General features: G+C 41.3%; 2 protein-coding genes across 4 annotated transcripts; one reads left to right on the forward strand and one right to left on the reverse strand.

Moving 5' to 3' along the window:
* Positions 1-3,901: 3,901 nt before the first annotated feature.
* nudt19 (nudix (nucleoside diphosphate linked moiety X)-type motif 19) lies at positions 3,902-8,122 on the reverse strand. Its single transcript, XM_037096294.1, has 3 exons — positions 7,187-8,122; positions 5,655-5,859; positions 3,902-5,433 (listed from the first exon to the last, which is right to left on the reverse strand). The coding sequence occupies exons 1-3, from the start codon at positions 7,964-7,966 to the stop codon at positions 5,213-5,215; spliced, it is 1,206 nt and encodes a 401-aa protein (XP_036952189.1). The 5' UTR covers positions 7,967-8,122; the 3' UTR covers positions 3,902-5,212.
* Positions 8,123-8,626: 504 nt separating this feature from the next.
* slc7a9 (solute carrier family 7 member 9) lies at positions 8,627-19,867 on the forward strand. 3 transcript variants are annotated; one of them, XM_037096292.1, is made up of 13 exons: positions 8,627-9,308; positions 12,063-12,188; positions 13,112-13,259; positions 14,281-14,523; positions 15,354-15,479; positions 15,595-15,694; positions 16,038-16,082; positions 16,673-16,796; positions 16,937-17,040; positions 17,300-17,396; positions 17,614-17,763; positions 19,027-19,201; positions 19,386-19,867. In XM_037096292.1, the coding sequence occupies exons 2-13, from the start codon at positions 12,072-12,074 to the stop codon at positions 19,481-19,483; spliced, it is 1,527 nt and encodes a 508-aa protein (XP_036952187.1). In that variant the 5' UTR covers positions 8,627-9,308; positions 12,063-12,071; the 3' UTR covers positions 19,484-19,867. The 3 variants fall into 3 exon arrangements, with proteins under 3 accessions (XP_036952187.1, XP_036952185.1, XP_036952186.1); XM_037096290.1 differs by lacking the exon at positions 8,627-9,308 and adding an exon at positions 11,139-11,262 and having other exon boundaries at positions 12,066-12,188; XM_037096291.1 differs by lacking the exon at positions 8,627-9,308 and adding an exon at positions 11,151-11,262.
* Positions 19,868-20,364: the final 497 nt, after the last annotated feature.

Raw genomic sequence — 20,364 nt, forward strand, 5'->3', positions numbered from 1 at the left:
CTCAATCTTAGAACGTTGACGGAGAGTTGCTCGTTTTGCAACAGTGTGGCTGCTTTTAACTGAGAAAATCCCTGTGTGATTGTATGATATAGGATGCAAGAAGCAAAGTGAATGATTATGCTCTGCATTGGACGATCACAGGTTTAGAAAGACTGACCTAAAAAAAAAGAAAAGAAATGCAGCTTCAGTGGGCAGGTAATTTAGTGTGCCAGAAATATGGGTGTCACTTTGATTCACGTCACTTTACTCCCACCTTCCCTTCACCTGAGGACAACTGACAACTGTGGGTTGAGTAAAGCTCATGGAACATGTTTAAAACTCTGTTCCAAAATAACTGTCAATGTTCAAACTTCTACTTTATTTCTTCAGCAAAACTCTATGATTTATTTGGCACAAATCCCTCTGTGGATGTAACATAGTCTTAATTTGATTTAAACTGGAATTGATGAAACCATCAGTGAATAAGATAAGTTAAGAAGAGATAAGATGAGATAAGATAAGATGAGATAAGATAAGATAAGATAAGATTAGACTTTTTATGTTCCACTGAGGTCATACATAGTGTTTGCTTCTGGAGCTCTCAGGGATCAGCAGCAGCAGAGGACAAGATAAGAAAACCAGTACGTTCTCCATAATTTATTCAGTTTATGGCCCCTTATTGTGAAGGAATTCATGAAAAAGAACAGCTCTGCTCGACTGTTTACAAGGTCTGCGCCAGGAGCTGAATTAAAAAGCAGAATGAGAAAGAGAAGATCTGTCTGTAGAAATCTGTTGAGGTGAAAATGTGAAAGTGAGATTGAGACGATAGTACAAAAGGGCTTTTCGTGCTGCTGACAAATACTCCTTAAACTGTCAGTGCTGAGATGTTACTGTAAGATGCTTCTGCAGCTGGACAGAGTGATCTCAGGAGGATGAATACGCAACCGGGTCCGCTATCATTGAATACATCAGCAATTCTGAGAATCATTTTGTACAAATGCTGAGTTATCGTCTCAGACGTGAAACCTGATTTTTTTTTAAAAAAAAGTGTGCTACAGCTGCTCAGAGCTTGATGGTTTCACGTCAGATGAGCTCTAAATCGACTCTGACCTCCCACCACTCCTCGAGGAGGTTAGCCAGTAATTGTATGCAGCCAGTAGACCGCTGGCATTTAAAGACTGTCCAGTTGCCAGTCGTTGCAGGCTGCTGGTTTGTAAGGATCTAAAAGGATCAAATATAATTACAGTCACCTTCTTCTTTTAAGAACTCCTTGTGGGAGTAATGGATGTGCAGCGACATTATATCTCTACCTATCTTAGTGTAAAATATTCAAGTTGAGATAGCAGTCATTTGGGACATTAAATGTTCATTCAGCAGGCTACTTAAATGCCCTTTTCCTGTTTCCCACTGTGTTTTATACTCTGACTGCAGTTTGTCTGCGTCTTCTTCAGCCCCTAGAGGTTAGGAACATTAATAGAATGCTGTGAAAAAAAAAAAAAGCTGAAACGCAAAAGAGAACTAGACTCCCTAAAAGCACTGAGGCCACTGAGCCGTGCATATTTTTTGGCAGGACTTTGATGCACGAAAAAAAAGGAGAACTAAAAATCAGTGGCGTGCTGCGCTCACACCCGATTCACATGGCAGGCTTTTCTGACATCTTGTTTCTCCTTGTTGTCATCTCACAGAGGCGCCGAGCTCTCTGCTAACAATGAGTCATGAAACCTCTCGAGAATCCACGACAGACTTACATTGTCATCCGGAGATTCCAAAAATATGAGGGCGATTAATTAATCATGGGGAGGAAAAAGGGAAGGGGAGTTTAAAATAGTGGACTGGGTGAAACCTCCTAAAAAAAAACCCCGCTGCGCTTTCCTCCAAAAGGTGGGGGGATGTTCACACACAAAGTCTACCTCGGTGCAACTTTGAGACTGTTAAAAAGGATTTTTTTTTTTTTTTGCTGCAATCTCTGTTATGTAAGCTGCTCCTCAAAATAGCCTCGGCATCAAAGTTTTAGAGCATGTGCTTCATTAGGTATGAAGACTGACCCCCCCCCCCCCCCTCACAGGTGAGTAAGTCCACTCCCTCTCCACAGCTGTTTGGAGGTGTTTTTTATTTTATTTGAATGTATGCATGACAGAACCATTTATCTGCCTCACTCCATCTCTTGGAACAACCCCATAAACCACACAGGCTGGTTCACAGGGAGGCGAGCCGCAGCTCTGGTGGAGACAGACCGCTGCATCATCGCCTCATCTGGACGAAGATGGTGGGTTTCCAAGGCTGTGAGTTGCCATAGAAACCCTCAACGGACTATCCAGCGCAAACAGCACAGGAGGTTGAGCGGCGTTATCTCGACTCACCCCCTTTCTGCCACGCCGCCATCCCACACACACAGCACTCGGAGCAGAAGGAGATGTGTGTGGTGTGAGGACAGAAGGGCGACGGTGGTGGTGTTGGTGGTGTCGAGGGGGGACGAAAGCTCAGAATCCTCCTCCAGGCTGGCAGATGACATGTGTCAAAAAGAAAAAACGATGGAAACTAGACTGAGTGGTGCTCTCCTGTTCTGTCATCAAGCTGAGATCAGGTCGGGGAGACATAACGGTACCTTACCTGGCTAAAACAGGAGCGATGTCATAATACACACACAAGATCAATTGATTTGATCAGTCTATATATGGACCTGAACATCTAAAGTGTAAAAAGATGAGGAAATGATGGCCAGAAATTGGACTCCTTAAATATATAATTAGTTTGTTTTAAAATATTTTGCTCTTTTGATTTTCACAGTTGAAGATCAGCACTGACCAGTTTGCATTACACTGGATCTACTTGATTTTCTTAAAGGTCTAGTGTGTAGGATTTAGGGGGATCTATCAAAAATGTAATGTTCATAATTATGTCCTCATTAGAGTAAGCTTTTAATATCTACAGAGTGAGCAGGTGGTCGTCCATCGAGTCTGCTGCTTTTGTTTTTATGGTACTGCTACTGATCATTTCTCCACATTGACCGATTAAAAATCATAGTAAACAACCAGGATATAGAGGCACGTCCTCATTCTGTGTTTTAAACTGGGGCACAAGACTAATCCAAGCGATTACAAGTAAGCATAATTCTACACAGGGAAATGTCCATTGTGTTCACTAGCCATGATAAATAACATGCCCAGCTGCTGACCTGTCCAAAAAAACACCCGCCCACACCCACAGAATGCAAAACGCAGACTGTGAACCGTACATCAAAGCAACAGGTAGTGATATAACCTCCACCTCAAGGCCACGGTGGCCAATCAGAACAAGACAAGTCAAAAAAAATCAGGGTTTCTGAATATCTCTCCCCCCCGGCAGAAGTTTTCCAAGGGCTCCATTTTCAGAAAACTTGAAGCAGTTTGAGACAGCATCTTTTTAAAGAGCCTATTAATAATGAATAAAATTGATCCTTTTAATAATTAATTCATCCCTAAATGTCAGACACAGGGTAAGAACCATATGACAGGGATGATTTTTCACGAGTTATCAGTTTGCCACGAAGGACACCGCTGCGAGCAGGGAAGTCACCCAAAGGAGTAAGGGTGGAGGTCCTGCAGTGCCTCCACCACTGACATACGCACTCCAACTGAGAGGGACTCTCAGCTGGAGTGCAATCATCGACATACACACACACACACACACACACACACACACACACACACGCACACACACACACACACACACACACACACACACACACACACACACACACACACACACACACACACACACCATTTAGCTGCAGGTGTTGTCTCACTATCCTTTTAATATATTTAGTACTCAGCCTGTTACTATGGTTACTTACAAGCTAAATTTGGTCAAAATAAAATGGCTACTGCAGGTTTTTTCTTTATAGTGTGGAGCAAAACAAAATACAAAGACAAGGTCCAGCCAGTACGTATAAAACAATTTAATATTTATTTCCACATAGAACTCACTGCTTAATAGTGTTGCTCATAATAGACATAATAAACTATTATAAAAAGTCAGATTTCAAGTCAAATTTTTAGACAGTTACAGTTTTAAGGATCAATCTCAAATCACAGAACTCAGCAGCCGACACCAAAACAAAGTTCCTGAACCACTTCAAGTCTGATGGACCTCCTTCTGTGGCCTCCTCACTTCACACGTGCTGCAAACAGAGATGCTTCACTAAAACCTGGAAAACTTTCAGTCCTGCGTACTATAAGGCCATTGGCATTCACAACACATTTGTTAATTATATTAAAAAACGATGAAGCGATGCTGGTAGAGACACAGATCTCTAAACTGGATGGCAGTGACTGTGACACTAAAGTCTCAAAACAAAAATAATGTAAAATAACAAATCTTAACAGGCATTAATACAGTCATGTTCAGATGAGGCCGTTTTCCTTGGAAGAGATCCAGGCTTGCACACTCTGACATGTTACAGTGGGAAAATCAAAAGTGTGATTTATCACATAAATGATGGCTGAATTCCAGTTAGCTGCGTCCTGATGTTATGCACACTGGCTCATGGTTACACTGTCATGGCTAATGCCCTGGACACACCATGATGAGTCAATGAGTGTGGTTTTTCACAAAATAAAAATGGTTTGCAGACAGTTAGGAGACTACAGTTAAGCGGCACAAATATGTCTTTTTAAACTAAATAAACTATGGGAACTTACTGTCCTGTTGTTAGCTTTATTCTCTATCTCAAACCCTTTTTATTGAACAAAATTGTGTGTGTCGGTGTCAGGTGAGAGAAAACTGAGAAAAGCTACAGGAGCTGTTGTGACTGACTAGACGGCCCAACCTGATTTTCCTGGGTGAGCATATTTCAGTTTGTGGTATGACTGTTGCTCTACAGTGACACACAAGCAGAACACAGCCATTTCAAATGCTATCAGTACCACCTGTGCTTCCCCTGCTATGACGATTCAAAATGTCTGCCAGTGCTGCACGTTATGGTCAAAAAGTGACAAACATGTTTTATTACATCTGTAGAACAACATTTGTAGGTCAGAGCATCTCTGCAGCATGACAACATTTCATTGAAACATTGTTTTGAGACACATTTCCTTTATAAAACAACTGCAGTTCTTGCAATATGGATATTGCACTTAGTCGTATTGTGATTTTGATTAATTGTGCGGCCCTCATATCTGCTATAAAAGGAAGATATTATCTGACATTATCACAAACAGAGGTGTTGTGGGGCTTGTACTATAGGTCGGGCAAGTCAAAGCTGACTGTTTGAGTCAGCTTTGCTCTCTAAGGCTTGTCCAGCGACAGGCAGCACATGGTTGTACTTGGGCGTGATGGTGACCTGTAGACTTAAACTGTACGGATCTGGGATCAACATGCGGTGCAGTCCAGAATGCTGATGATGCTCCTGCGGAGGGTCTGGGCTCTTATCCGCCTCAGCCTCACCTGAAGTGTCCAGTGGATAAAGTTTGTCACCTGGAAAAGACAGCAACAGAAAAAAGCAGACAGACATGGTTAATTTATAAAAAGCCTTCATGTTATGCAAAAAAATGAGTGGTAACGTGGGTAACGGGACGGTCAAGAAAGCAGGTGTTCTTTCAGCTGTGTTTCACTAAATACATATTTTACTTAACGGACAGCCTGGTCGGCTTCACTGCAGGTTTGGATGTGCAATAGATGAGACAGATGTTCAGCACCTGGCAGCAGCGATATGTAGTGTGGATCGTTTATGATGACGGGCAGCCATTGCTCACAGCCCTCCGTGGTGCGCCGGCTGGAGAAGTTGTGGAGGTCGTTCAGCTGAGGGAAGCGGCACATGCGGCTGAGCTCGTAGAACTGTGGAGGGGCGATCCACAACTCGCGTGCCTGGTAGCTCTGCAGGACCTCAGAGGGTGTGGACCACTGAAACAGTAATTTGGGATGGTGCCCATCAGTTCTGATTTCAAGGAATGAGTTATGTTTTGAACTGTTCTTTACAACACTAGCTGTGTCAACCTAATCTGTCCTCCTTGTACTGGACAGTCGACGAGAGTTGTTTGTCAACTCACCTAACTTATATCCATTTTTAAAACTTTTCACACCACCTTTGAGCCCCTTCAATCATTAGCATGACTACTACGGCTGTAACTAACAATAATATCCAATAGGGATTCAATTTGATCTATTAATCGATTCACAGTTTTGTCTGTAAAATGTTAGAAAAAAGAAATAAATCTAAAGTGACATTTTCACATGGCTGTTAAAATGGATATCACATTCAATAAAAGATATTTGGGGGCTCAAAATGTCTGATAATGATATAATATAGTAAGTAGAACTTTTGTTGTCTAAAACAAACATGTAAAACACACAATTTCTATCTGTGATCTCTTTGAATGTTTCCAAAACATGTGATCGATGGATGCTGAAGTTTTAAGGATCAAACATTGTCACTGCTCTCTGGTGAACAAATGATACAGTGGAAACACTGCCTCTAAATTTAAATGATTTTTTACTTATAAGACTGACTCAAATACTTTTATGCCCCAACTGGTTCCATGCAGCTGTTTCTCTACATCAGCTAGTCACCACACATTTCCTCTACAGTTTATCTCTATATTTCAAAATCCTGCATGTTATTTACCTGTATCCTCCCTTATCTTCCCGCCTTTATGTCATGTCTTCTGTTGTAGAGACTAATGAAAAATATACAAAACCGTATATTTTAAGTATAGACTAATGTTGCCTTCACTGACCTCCCCCAGGATGGGAGAGTTTCATGCCTATCAGAACAAATTATTTTGGGAAGTATAAGAAAAAACTCTGCTCAACCCCCCAAAATAAAAACCCTTCTGTTTTCATTCCTTATGGTTGATTTTTGTTGTTCTGTATATTTGCTGACTGTTATTTGTAGTAATAACAATAAATAATTAACACTGGGATATAATTCTGAGACTGTTGGAAGATATCATCAGAAAGCAGACGGTTATCATGATTGACAGGTTATAAGTGGAGAATATTTAGAAACTGGAGTTGTTTTACACTTTTATAAGGAAAAAAGTGACTGATTAATCACTCACCAGAGTGGTTTATTATACTTCTACTGACTGTTTAATTAAAGAGTTTTTTCAGCTCTAGTGATCATATCTGATTTCTTACTGCACACTTATGTGTCCATTTACTTTACTGGCAGATTTTGAGTGTGCTGTTGGAACACATTGATTGAATGATTGATTGATTGATTGATCACCTGGAAGCGCACTATCTCCCTCTCGTCCTGCAGGGTGTGGGGGATCTCCTGCAGGCAGCAGATGAAGAAGGCTGTGTCAAACCTCGTCACACCGTATCGACCTTTGGGAGTCAGCCAGTTGCCCCACTCGTGTAAAGCCCAGATGTTGGGCAACACCTCCAGCTCTCTGCACATCCTGATGAAGTTGGAGGGGCTCTGGTTCACCAGAGTCCTCCACCTGGTGAGTTCACTGCTGCACAGATCGTTTACCGTGCTGTGTGGCACTTTACTGTCTTGGATGCTTTCCAGCAAGCCTTCCTCCACCTGTTTGGACACCACCAGCAGCACTCCAGACTCCTCGAACGTCTCCCTCAGCGCGCAGATCCGGAAGGCGACCTCCCCCGGGATAGGGGAGCCCAGCTTCAGCCGGTCTGTGGCGAAGATGGGAGGTCTGCTCTCCACCGGCTGCTTCACACCTTTCAACCCGAAGCTGGGAGAGTTGGTGAAAGACTTGAAGATGTCCAGCCACTCACTGGAGAAGTCCGAGGCGTCCACCATGCCGCCGGGGAACACGTACGCGTTGGGCATGAAGCCACTTTTGCTGCTTCGTTTGAGCAGCAGGACGTCGTAATCGAAGCGGGAGCTGTGCGGCAGGTGAGAGCGCCCATGGCTGCCGGCCAGCGGTGCACCTGGAGCGGCGGACAGCGGTGTCCTTGACGACAGGCTGTCCGCGCCGAGCCTGTGGCCGGCGGCTAAGATGAGCGTGGCCGCCTCCTTCCAGTGCTTCAGCGTGGTGTTCATCCTACAGCTAACACGCAGTCGTGGTGTTTGTTTTATTCAATGAATTTTCACTCAGTGTTTGTGAAAGTTACACTCACAGGGTGCTCTACTACCGGGCTGCCTCGCGACATTTGTTTTTGGTGGAAGTGACGTGTGTTCTGGAAGGGCACGAGCACAGCTGACACGAGCTGCTACTTACCGCCACCTACAGGCTGAAGGACCCAAAGGACCCACGTGGGTTTCCTAAAAAAATGTATGAATGATTAATAATTGATTAATCAGTCGATCGATTTTTACTTGTAAAAATGCAAAAACAACTCCTGTTTCTAAATAATCTCCACCGATAACCTGTCAGTCATGTCAATTCTCTGCTTTCTGATTTGCAATGGAATGAAATTGATAATTTTACTGTTTAATTATTCTATTAGATGATGCAAAATAAAACCTATTGTTTGTTCACTTCTCTACAGGGAAGCACAATAACTCCACCACACAACTCAGTAAAGCCTAAGGTATTACAACATGGTGTCATTTGGCTGAATGATCCACAGGCCCCACATGAATTTTATTATGTTTCCTCCAAAAAATCGATTAATGATTATGATCGATTTTCACTTAAAAGTGCAAAACAACTCCTGTTTCTAAACAATCTCCACTTATAACAATTATTCTCTGCTTTCTGATCTATAAGAGAATGAGATTCACACAGACCAATAACAGTCTTGGAAATATGTCACAGTATACAGAATAACATAATAATAATAATAATAATAATAATAATAATAATAATAATAATAATAATAATAATAATAATGATTCAAATCAGCATTGTATTTGTATGACATGTTGGATGGGACTTATACTCATCAATAAAACATTTAAATTCCTGTTTATATTATTTTGTATATATCATTAAAACTGCTAATTTCTTTGGACCTTAAAAGTGTGTCCAGGCTTCTTATACTTATATATTATATCTATATATTGATGTAACACATAAGGCATGTAAAACATTTTTACACTGTGTAGAAAAAAAGGTGTAATTACCTCATATTAATTACCTTTCACATCATTACTTTACACAAGCTTGTGTGAGTGTTGGTCTGACCTGAAGTGAGCTGGTGACCTTGATTATGTTTCGCTTGGTAGTGAGAAACTTGCTTTGCTGTGTGTGTGGGGCGATAGATGATCATACTGTTGAATCTTTGTGCTCGGTGCCGTCTGATACTCCTCCCTCGCTCTCGCGTTCACTCAGCAAAGTGCGATTGCGTCTGTGTATGGAATAACTTCCACCACACAGTGGAGCGAAGCCTGGCATGGTGGAACAAACTATAAATAAACCCATTTCCTGTGCAGTTAAAAGGTATTATAACATAAAGTTCTCTTAATTCATTTGAATGTTGTCATTCATTTACAACCTAATCCACTCCACATTATGTTTCTGTAAATGATTCAGATATCGAACATTTATATTCCTTCTGTCAGCCTGTATTGTTCTTTACTTATTGGATTTTGCTTACTTGCACATTTACTACCCTGAGCACTGTCTAACTCTTGAATAACTACCTCATATCTATATGATTTTATTACGTTCATTTCTTCTTTTTTATTATAGAATATTGCTTTTTATGCTATATTCCTTCTTTTTTAACAACAAGGGTTGCTGTGGTATTGTCATCTTGTTGTTGTTGTTGTTGTTGTTGTTGTTGTTGTGTAGTCTGTGACTGATTCTCGCCTTCTCAGAGATCTCCATCCAGTTTTTAGGGGAGATTTTCATCCTCACTTGGTTGATATGCAGCACTAAAAACACACAGGCTCACCGAAAGTGTTGCTGTAAATGCATGATCCTAAGCCCCAGTGAATGTGTGTGAAACTTGCGCCGTGTTATTAGTCAGAAGTTCTCGCTCTCGGGGTGACTGAGTTCATACACCAATGTGTTCTTGTGTTAGCAGATTACCATGAGCAGGCGAGGCTGTCTGTCTGTAACAACTATTCCAATTCTTTTCATAAAAAAAAAGAAAGAAAAAGAAACAAAAACACATCCGTAGTATTTCAGCCACCGGACACAGGAGGAAGTCAGTGTTATAAATCAGCTGTGGAGCAGAAAGTAAAACTTGAACATTCATTAATGTCCTGTAATGTTTTGTTGAGGATGTCATCTTTGAAATTAAGCGCATAAACACAAATTGAAACGTCGGTAAAATGAAAAAAGAGCTACACATTACATTATGTAAATTATTCCTACTTTTGATTTTAAGATTAAGAAATTCAACCTAAAGCATGCCTCACATACATGTGCTACAGAAACTAATGCACAGATCTTAACATTTTAGTGTACATCTTTCTTTAACCTCCTCTAATGTTTAACGTTTTGAAGGCTCGAATAATCTGCAACAATAACTCTGCCGGAGCTTATCCCCACTTATGCACATGCAAGGGGAGGCTTTGGTCAGCAAAGCAGAAGCCTGACATTTCAATACGACTGACGAAACGTGATGACACACCGATGCACAGGACGGCTCAGGGTAGAAACATTACAGTGCAAAATGTAAGTTTGTCGGACAGAGGGAGACTCTGCAGGAGAAGGAGGGGCAGAGTAGAGAGGGAATGTAACACACATACACATGCAGGGGTGTCATGTATCCTTATCAAAGAGGCATTGTGAGGGAGGTCACAGGTAAACTCAAGACAGGAGGAAGTCTTTCGGGGGTTTCTAAAGAAAACTGACACTGCCCTGAAAGTGTCAATAGTGTAGAAACTAGAAGCTATAAAGAAAATGATACAGTGTCTCCTACTGGATCAGCCACATCTAACTTTGTGAGCCCATCAAGCGTCTTCGTGGGATTCTGCTGGACCGTTGCCTGAGCAACAGATGAAATGATTGTGATAGATCAGTGTTTTAGACTATATACAGACTCTAATTCTATATATATATATATTAGAATTTGTGAATGTGGTATAGTTCACAACAGAGATTAAAAAGCCCTCTGCTTTTTTTCTAGCTAGCTAGTTGTACATGAGACCTTTGAGCTCTTTCCCAGAAACTAAACTATCTCAGGAACACTCCACTTTTCTGTCCTTACCCACCTCCTTCTCTACAAGGGCTGGGATGTCCAATCAGATGTGGGAACCTCCCAGTGGAGGAGTGGGCTCAGTGGCAGGGAGCCCCAGGTTTTCATTTGCATCTGGCATTCTTGCTCTGCTACATGTAACGTGGCTCACTAATTTTTGAGGGGCCATATCACTGCAGCTGTGGTCAAAAGTAGCAACGTTAAAGGTTCATGGAGCATCACTGAGGTGGTTTTTGTCTGACTCATGTAAGTGAAAAAATCTGTTGAAATATTTATTTATTTGTTTATTGTCATGACACAAGTTGAACGTTAGCAAAGTAGCCATCAGATTCTGTCGTTAAAAGGTATTTAGCGAACAGGACAGAATGAGTTTTTTATGTTTATTGCATGTGCCTTCACACTGAAGTTAAACATTATCATGTGGACGAGTGTATTGTGTGTAAGTCAAAAATTCAATAAGTGACTATGTTTGCCTGTTTAGCAGAGATAGTAGAGAAATCTGCCATGGTTTGACTTAAAATCTCCACACAAACAACAGTTTACACAAGGTGCCTGACTTCTTGGAATTTATGGTGGTCCTCTCACAACAAATTTATAATCCACACTAAAACAGAATAAAGAAGTTTAGCTACCTTTCAGTCATGAAGTCTGTCTAGAGACTGAGTCTTTGAGCTGATCCCCTTGACAGTAAGTGTATAAAAGATGACTTGAAGAGGCCTGATATGTGGCTCAGAACCACTGTCCCGCAGTGTCTTCATCCAAAGGAACACTGTGCAAAGTCAAAGTCAAAATTCATGCAACAGAGCCAGATCATGGTCTTTTCTGGTAATACAATCAGATTATAGGATTAACAACGTAAACACTCTTGGTTTGGGGCGTGTTTTTCACTCAGTTGTTTTGCCGCGTAGTTTTTGCTGGATGATAGAAATCTTTACTGCCAATATCAAGACACATACTCCCTGCAATACCCTGATGACCTTGGACACAACACAACAGAGATTAACTGGTGTGAAATGTGTGCATATATATTTCTGTTGGTGTACCAGCAGACTGACATGGATGAAGGAAGCATCAGGAAGAGGAAGGAGTCTCACAACGGCTCCACCGGCCGCAGCGTGAACGGTCGGACTAAAGACAAGCGACCTGAGAAGGCGACGGTGCTTCAAAAAGATGTGAGTGTCTGTTCCTGAGAAAAAGCCTCATTAGATGTTCGCACCATAGGATCCTACCGTCTGTGCCTTTTTAAAGTAATGGGGGCTGGAAGTGAGTACCAGGCTGTACCGCGACAACTGTCTCCTCCTGTTAACTCCACAGTGATGCACTCAGTATTGCTGTCCAGCCCCCCTAAGCTCCCTAAGCTCTAAAGTGAATTTAGGGGAACTGAAAAGGTTTATCTGGATAAATTAGGATTATTATGACATTCCAACCCCCCCCCCCCCACCAAAAAATTGAGCTACCTAATTTTCCCTCAATGTACTGCAAAAGGTGAAATATACATGTTTATTTTGAATGGAATCAAAAGATGTCTGTGACACTCGTGAATTTGGATCCATTCCAGTTTGAGGTGGGAGAGAATCACTAGACAGTGGTCGTTAAGTTTTCATGTGCTCAGATGAGACAAACATTAACAGCCTTTCCACTTGATCCTCTGGGCAGTGCTACATATAAAGTCAGACGAACACTAAAGAAATTGAGTTGTTCTTGATACTTTTTCCTGAAAACCAAAAGTGGGCAAGCGGCCAACGGCAGCCTGTACTGACAGGAAACGTAGGACTGCCAGACGGAGTTTGTGCAATCTCTGTTTGGAGAGAAAATCCTGTCACTTTCAGCAAATATATTGACTTGTTGTCATGTGTTTACCCTGTAATGCAGAGTTGGATGTTATCTGTGTAAATGTGGTTGGGCATATTATAATTTTCTGTAATCTGAGCCAATGGGAGCATGAGATGTTGAATAGAAGAGGTCCAAAGAAAGACCCTTGAGGAACACCACCTGTGATTTCCTCTGGCTAAATTCCACTGTATATAGACTTTAACACAATTAAAATGTGATGCATTGACACAACACCTACCTTTTTTTTGCCGTGTGTTCTCAGGTTGGTCTGTTTAGTGGCGTCTGTCTGATTGTGGGAACCATGATTGGTTCAGGCATTTTCATATCTCCGAAGGCTGTTCTGCTGTACTCTGGAGCTGTGGGACCCTGCCTCAGCATCTGGGCTACCTGTGGTGTGTTGTCCACTATCGGTGAGAGCAAGGACATGAAAATAACTCTGGGACCAACAAAGAGACGCTTACTTACACACTTAAGTATATTCTTATACGCAAAGGTGCTGACTAGAACCATTAAGGGTTCTTCGGCTTGTGCGTCCCCATATGAAACCCTATTTCAGAGGGTTCTACCTGGAACCCAACATAAAGTGTTATAGCTAAAACCCTCTGTGAAAGGTCTTAACTAAAGCCCCCCATGAGAGGTTCTACAGAGAACCCTTCGATAAAAGCACTAGTTAAGTGTTGAACATATGTAGCGGTCAGAAAGGGCATCAGCACAAGAACACATGGAACCTCTAAAAAGAAGAAAGGATCATGTCACAGGGTCTTGTTTCAGTGCCAGCTGTATTAAAGCCAGTGGGAGAGGCATGGAGATACACACTAAAACCCAACATCATATCTACGCTGTATGACTTCTGATGAAACACCTGCAGAAAATGAATGAACGCCTTTCGGGGAATAGGTTAACGTCTTTTTATTGATGTGGATGTTCTTCCCAACTTTGTTTAGGAAAGGCTCCTTTTCGTCGTGGCATTGCAGTCTCATCAGCGGAAAACAGTTTGATCACAACATTATAAGCCCTGTCAGTCATATCGGAAAAAAAAAAAGTTGTAAAACCTACTGTCTGAATAGCTGTCTTTCATCTTTCGGAGGCATTTCTTCATCAGAAGTTATAGGTCGCAGATATGTTGGGTTTTAGTGTGACTTCAATCCAGCTGGCACCACCGGCTGGCACCAAAGCAAGGTTCGTCCAAAACACTGGGAACACTGGTGGGTTGAATTGGCAGAAAATTACACCTGGCTGAAAATATTGTATTATTGACATTTCACTCAACATCTTAGAAAAAAATATGCTATGCAACTTTTAAGATGATATTTTTCCTGCCGCTGAACTTTCCTTGAACTTTCTACCAGAAGGAATTTCATAATGAATCTTTTTGAAATCCCTCCTCGTCTCTTTGTGTATGTGTTTTTTTTTTTGTGCACGGCTACTCAGGAGCACTGTGCTATGTTGAGCTTGGCACCATGATCACCAAGTCAGGAGGGGAGTATCCCTATTTAATGGAGGCCTTTGGTTCTGTCGTGGCCTATCTTTACACCTGGACCTCTGTCATGGTACTGAAGCCTTCCTCCTTCGCCATCATCACACTGAGCTTTGCAGAATATGCCTCTGCTCCTTTCTACTCCGGCTGCACTCCTCCCCTTGTTGTTACCAAGTGTCTGTCAGCAGCAGCTATATGTAAGTTTTGCATGAGTCCTTGTCAGTTAATGGTAAAAAGCAGTAAATTACACTAAATTACACTACTGCAGCCTAGTTGCCATTGTTAGGCATTGATCAAGTCCCACATTACAGTTGTAAAAATGGACCGGCCACGTTGTTCTTTCCTTCTCATTTGTGTGTGTGAACAGGAACTCAAGCAGTTTCTGTAAATCATCACTGGAAAATCTTTTGAATTAGCTGTTCAACAACTCAAGTAAACACGTGTAAAACCAGTTAATCATTTAAAGATCATACGGAGAATGGTTCTGAATTAACAGGATGCAGCTGCAGGAAATTGTTTTCAGTGAAAGGCTCTGCCAAATCCACCGCACACTGTTTGGTAGCAAACAAGAAGCAGATAGACAAAGTTAGGAAATAACCCGGGAAGATAGTGGAGCATTTAGCAGCTAAAAGGGCCAGAAACAGCTCTAAATAAATTCTAATGTTTCTACATTTGTAGTGTGAATGTGTTTCTACTGTCCCCTAGTGGCAAATAAATGAACGCAGGTTTTCATGAGTTTATCCGAGAAAAACCAACTGTTTTAAAATAAACTTGTAATGTGCATATTTGAGCGCTTATCTTGTGATCATATATACTGTAAGTCATAGCTTGTTCGAGGACTACAGGTTATGATAACTAATACTATAGGCTACATTTGTACAACAATTAATAATAAAAAAATAATAAATAAAAGTCATAAAAGCACAATATGTAAATAATCACTCTTCTTTTAGGAGTGGAATTCATTTGAAATGTCAAACATTCTAACGTTGTTCTGTGTATCACCACATTTCTTGCTTCTTCTCAGTTTTGATCAGTATCGTCAATTGCTTGAGCGTCAAACTGGCAAACTACGTGCAGAACTTCTTCACTGCGGCCAAACTTTTCATCATTTTTGTCCTAGTAGGAGCTGGCATCTTCATGTTGGCACAAGGTGGGCCTGCTGGCACTATCAGTGCTCTTTAATACCCTACATTAAAAATGGTTGTTTTTTGATGAATCGATTGAAAATAAGGATATACAGTTTATTGTTGTGTATTTGTGTCCAGGAAAAACTGAGACTCTGTCAAATGCATTTGATGGCCCATCGCCATCTGTTGGAGCAGTCGGACTTGCGTTTTATAATGGGCTCTGGGCGTATGATGGATGGTAACTGTTCTATTACTATTACTTCACTTTACTTTACTCTTAATGGGATGGTTATGGTCGACCATGCTCTTCTCTAAGGCAATGCATTGGGGTTTTCCTTGTCTTTCATCCTTTCCTGCTGAACTGACCTAATATAAGGAACATTGTGACCCGACTCAGCCTTTCAGTAGAAGTACTCAGGAGGCAGAAGGGCCCCTACTAATGTAAAGCTACTGTGTCATATGCAGTATAATCCAGTCGTTATAGCTACATCATTACAGTTAATGTTGAGGTGGAGCCAATTCTGCCGACCACACTTGATCGAGGACACAGATCTCATTACATTTTTTTCTTTATTTCTTAGGAATCAACTGAATTTCATCACAGAAGAGCTGAAAGACCCATACAGGTAAGACAAACTAAACCATTTGTCATTTCATAATAGGTCCTAATGCAAAGTCAGAGCAGCGTGTCTGAGAAAGTAGGCTGCACACCCTTAAAACACGTTCAAGATCATAAAGGTGCATTCAGCAAACGAGAGTGCTGAGCCTCCTAAGTCTTCTAACAGATGATTTATATGGCACTCTGTAGAGCGCGTACCTCTACCAAGGTTAAATATTCACCTTTAATCCAATCAAGCCTCATCCAATACCAAACTTGATAGCTCTGTATTGAATTTAAGCTAATCAGATTTAGTGTCTGCATCAAGCTGTTCTCACTCACGGACTCACCAGCCGCTGATCGTGGATCTTGATGACGGCTGCCCTCTTGGATGCCACTATGGTAGACAAATTAACGAAAACTTAGTGAACATTTTGGCAACTTACCCATAATGATAATGAACAACATTTCATTACAAATGTCTACACAAAAAAGTAATTCGATCTGCTTTACATTTTCTTCAGGATGACTTTGTTGTGGCAAATTAGTTCTATACACTTATATTTTCTGTTAAAATGTGTATGATATAAGATATGATTTCCTGTCAATTGATCTCAGGAACCTGCCACTGGCGATTATGATTGGGATCCCTCTGGTGACTGTGTGCTATGTGATGGTCAACGTCGCCTACTTCACTGTTCTGACTCCCACTGAACTGCTGCTGTCTCCAGCCGTAGCTGTGGTAAGAAGAGTAGACAGTTGCTGCAGCATGTGCAAAATTTTTTGTTTACCTCAGAGAATTTTAGATTAAACGTCGGTAACGTTTCAGTATTTTACTCCGCTCCCCTGTCTCTTCTGATGGCTTTGTTTGTGCCTCCTTAGACCTTTGGAGACAGAGTCCTCTATCCTATGTCATGGATCGTTCCTCTCTTTGTTGTCTTTTCCACATTCGGCTCTGCCAACGGAAGCTGCTTCACCGCCGGCAGGTAAAAGAAGACAACTGTCACATCATATGTGAGACACGGAAGCTAAAGAAGACAGTTTTCCAACTGAACGTGTGTGCAAAAGCTGCTTGGTGTGCACATTTGTGTGTTTGAGGGAGAAGTCGCAAATAAACAAGACATTTGAAAGGGAAAGTGAGAATGCTGGTGCAGAAGGAGTTTGACAGGCAAGAAGAAAGAGTCGGGAACGAAAAGGAACTCAAGAAGGAACTCAACATGAAACCCTGTCTTTCTCTTCTCACAGACTGGCGTATGTGGCTGGTAGAGAGGGACACATGGTGAAAATCTTGTCCTATGTTAGTGTGAGGCGCTGCACTCCAGCCCCTGCTCTCATATTCAACGTGAGTCCTGCATGCTAACTGAATTTAAATCTGGACTTTAGGTGATCGTGCAATGCATGTTGAGTAAGTTCGGTAATTCCAAGCTGCTAAGAAGTACAGCGGGTGGACCTAAAATAAATATATCTCCTCAATATTATAATCTCAAAGATAAAGAATCTATCCACCGTGCTCACAAGATATTTGTTTAGCTAACTAGTTTGTTTTCTCCTTGTTTTAGGGTTTTTTGGGCATTTTCTACATTATCCCAGCAGACATCAACACCCTCATTAACTACTTCAGCTTTGCCCAGTGGGCATTTTACGGTATGGCGGCACTTGCTCTCATAGTCATGCGCTTCACCCGGAAGGAGATGCATAGACCAGTAAAGGTGAGGCCTGCTGACGGAGTAGTTCTCAGTTTTGATTGAGCAGTCTGATGCCTTGTTGGTGTCCCAGTCACCACATACACCTGCATGTCCTTTGTCCCGAATGACACGCAGTGGTTGCGTCCTACTTGACTTAAATGCAAAACCTTGTAGTTCTTTGATTAAAAAAGCACAAAAATGACTCCCACAGAATGAATTCAAAGTTGTATTAACTGATTAGGTAGCAGATGATGTTAGATATAAAATATAGTGTTCAGATTCTTTACTAAAGTAAAAATGCAAATTCTAGTAAGTAAAGTAAAATCCCTGCATGGAAAATGAAATGTTACACAAGTGAAAAATGGCCCCTGTGACTGTTATATTTATTAGATTAATTTCACGCATGTACAAGTGGAAAAGCAAGATTATACTGATGTATTTTTTTAAGGTCGGACTAGTTTTGAAATATCTTATGTTTATCACAGTTGTGAAGCTGTAACTTTTAGATGTTAATGCATGAAACACACATCGAATTCTTTTATTTTCTGTCAGCGACCAACTGATTTATCTACCAATCATTTAAGACCTACTTGTATTAAATGTGGGCAGTTTGCATGTTCTCCCTGTGCCTGTGTGGGTTTTCTCCCACAATCCAAAGACATGCATAAACTAGATTAATCGCTTACACAAAATTGTCCTTGTCGAATGGTTGTTTGTCAGCCCTGTGATGAACTGGTGTTCTATCCAGAGTGAACTCCGCCTTCACCCATTGTCAGCTGGGCTCGGCTCTCACAGTTTCAGATAATGGATGGAAAGATGTATTAACTGTTGGGCAGTTTAATTCGTGGCATGAATTATATTTCAGCAACTTTGAAAACATTTTATGTCCAAAATTATTAATCTGTCTCTAAAAGGGAAGTATCCATTCTGAAATACAAAAGAACGGAAATAGAAAGTCCAGAGAACATGGATTCATTTTGGACTTTAACTGAGCTTTTGTGAACACACTGTCTTTTTGTTTTACCCGATTCAGTTCATATTTTGATTTTATTTTGAGTCTGTTTGCTGTAAATGACCACGTTTGACTATTAGCATGATCATTTGTTTGTTTGTTTGTGGCAGAAAGTATGAAAGTGTCCATGTGAAACTCCACGCTGAACTGTATAAAACCCTGCCACTATCTGACTATAATGTTGTATAGTTTTTAAGGGAATTCCCTTGGAGTTGTGATCACGATGCAGAGGTAAACAGTGGACTTTGTGTAACTGTGTGATTCGGTACGTGAAGGTACCGATTGTCATACCAGGTCTGATGCTGGTAGTGTCCTGCTACTTAGTCCTGGCTCCCATTATTGAAGAGCCACAGATAGAGCACCTCTACTGTACCATCTTCATCTTCAGTGGGCTACTCTTCTACTATCCTTTTATCTACCGGAAGGTTGACTGGGCACGCAGACTCATGAGTAAGTTCATTCTTATTTCCTTTATTGAAATGTTCTTCAGTATAATATGATTTTTTAAAAAATGTGCTCAACACGGCTATGTTGCTCAAAAGGTTGGAAACAAATTATTGAAATACAGTGTGAGTGCTGACCTCACAGTTAACCAGCTTGAGCGGCACTGATGTGACCTCTGACCTCCGTGTAGGACCCATCACGATGCATCTCCAGCTGCTGATGGAAGTGGTTCCTTCTGAGCAAGCTGAGTGGGAGGGGACAGAGGCGACTGAAAACAGCAGACCGTGAATGTGCCGCTCAGAGCAGCTCTAAGCTAAACATCAGAGCTCACCTCTGTTGAATAGCTGCACGATAACGGTAAACGGGGAGTGCACTGTGTTCATGATCCTGTGCACAAGGGTGAGATTAAACTGTTTGTCATTTGGGTTCATTGATGAAAAAAGAGGATTTGTGTTTCTGAAATGTGTCCTGTAGTTGCAGTATGTTACGGAAGAGCTGGACTGACCATATTGTCATGATGTCTCTCCCCTCACGGAAAATAAATCACTCACACAAACATACCTTTAGTTATTGTTCCCCTACAATTGAAAAAGATGTTAGTCAGTAGTTTACTACACAACCTTTTTATAAAATGAAAAAAATGAAATAAAAAATGTAAGCTATCTTCATGTAGCTAATGTGCAATAATGTTTTTTTTTTTTTACTGGGCTAAAGATGACGCGATGTAGAGCTTCTGGATGATATAGATCTGTATGAATCTGCACTTGGGCAAAGGGAAACGGATTGTGGGAAACATCATGAAGGCTCGGCATCAGATCATGCAACACGATGTGGAAACATGTTTATCTTTGTTGTTCTTGAGGTTGTGTGTATGATCACGTCTGCATGTTGTTTGACGATGCCATCCGTCTTGTCGTTCACACTGGAACACACTGGAACGGTGCTGCATCGTGTTTGTCGGTGGTTAACGAAATTAAGAAATTTGTGATTCCTGTGTTTTCCTGTTCAGACTGCTTTTTCTCTGACTCTTTTGTGAAACTGTGCATTCTTGTATATCATAAAGTCACAAACAACACAACCAAGTGTGGCGAATGGTGTGTGATTATGACATGTTGTGAAATATATTTGCATTGGACGGGAAAGGTAGATGAGTTTGGTAGAACTTACAG

This window comes from Acanthopagrus latus, chromosome 4 (genome assembly GCF_904848185.1).
Source record: "Acanthopagrus latus isolate v.2019 chromosome 4, fAcaLat1.1, whole genome shotgun sequence".
Taxonomy (NCBI): domain Eukaryota; kingdom Metazoa; phylum Chordata; class Actinopteri; order Spariformes; family Sparidae; genus Acanthopagrus; species Acanthopagrus latus.

What these genes read in the sequence shown, in the direction of transcription:
- nudt19 (XM_037096294.1), bottom strand. Translation starts at nt 7,966, where the DNA reads ATGAACACCACGCTGAAGCACTGGAAGGAGGCGGCCACGCTCATCTTA. An exon ending in GGGAGATAGTGCGCTTCCAG is followed by an intron (nt 5,860 to 7,186) that starts GTGATCAATCAA and finishes TTACTGTTTCAG; the next exon opens with TGGTCCACACCCTCTGAGGT. An exon ending in CTACATATCGCTGCTGCCAG is followed by an intron (nt 5,434 to 5,654) that starts GTGCTGAACATC and finishes TGTCTTTTCCAG; the next exon opens with GTGACAAACTTTATCCACTG.
- slc7a9 (XM_037096292.1), top strand. Translation starts at nt 12,072, where the DNA reads ATGGATGAAGGAAGCATCAGGAAGAGGAAGGAGTCTCACAACGGCTCC. An exon ending in CATCTTCATGTTGGCACAAG is followed by an intron (nt 15,480 to 15,594) that starts GTGGGCCTGCTG and finishes ATTTGTGTCCAG; the next exon opens with GAAAAACTGAGACTCTGTCA. An exon ending in CTCTGGGCGTATGATGGATG is followed by an intron (nt 15,695 to 16,037) that starts GTAACTGTTCTA and finishes TTTATTTCTTAG; the next exon opens with GAATCAACTGAATTTCATCA.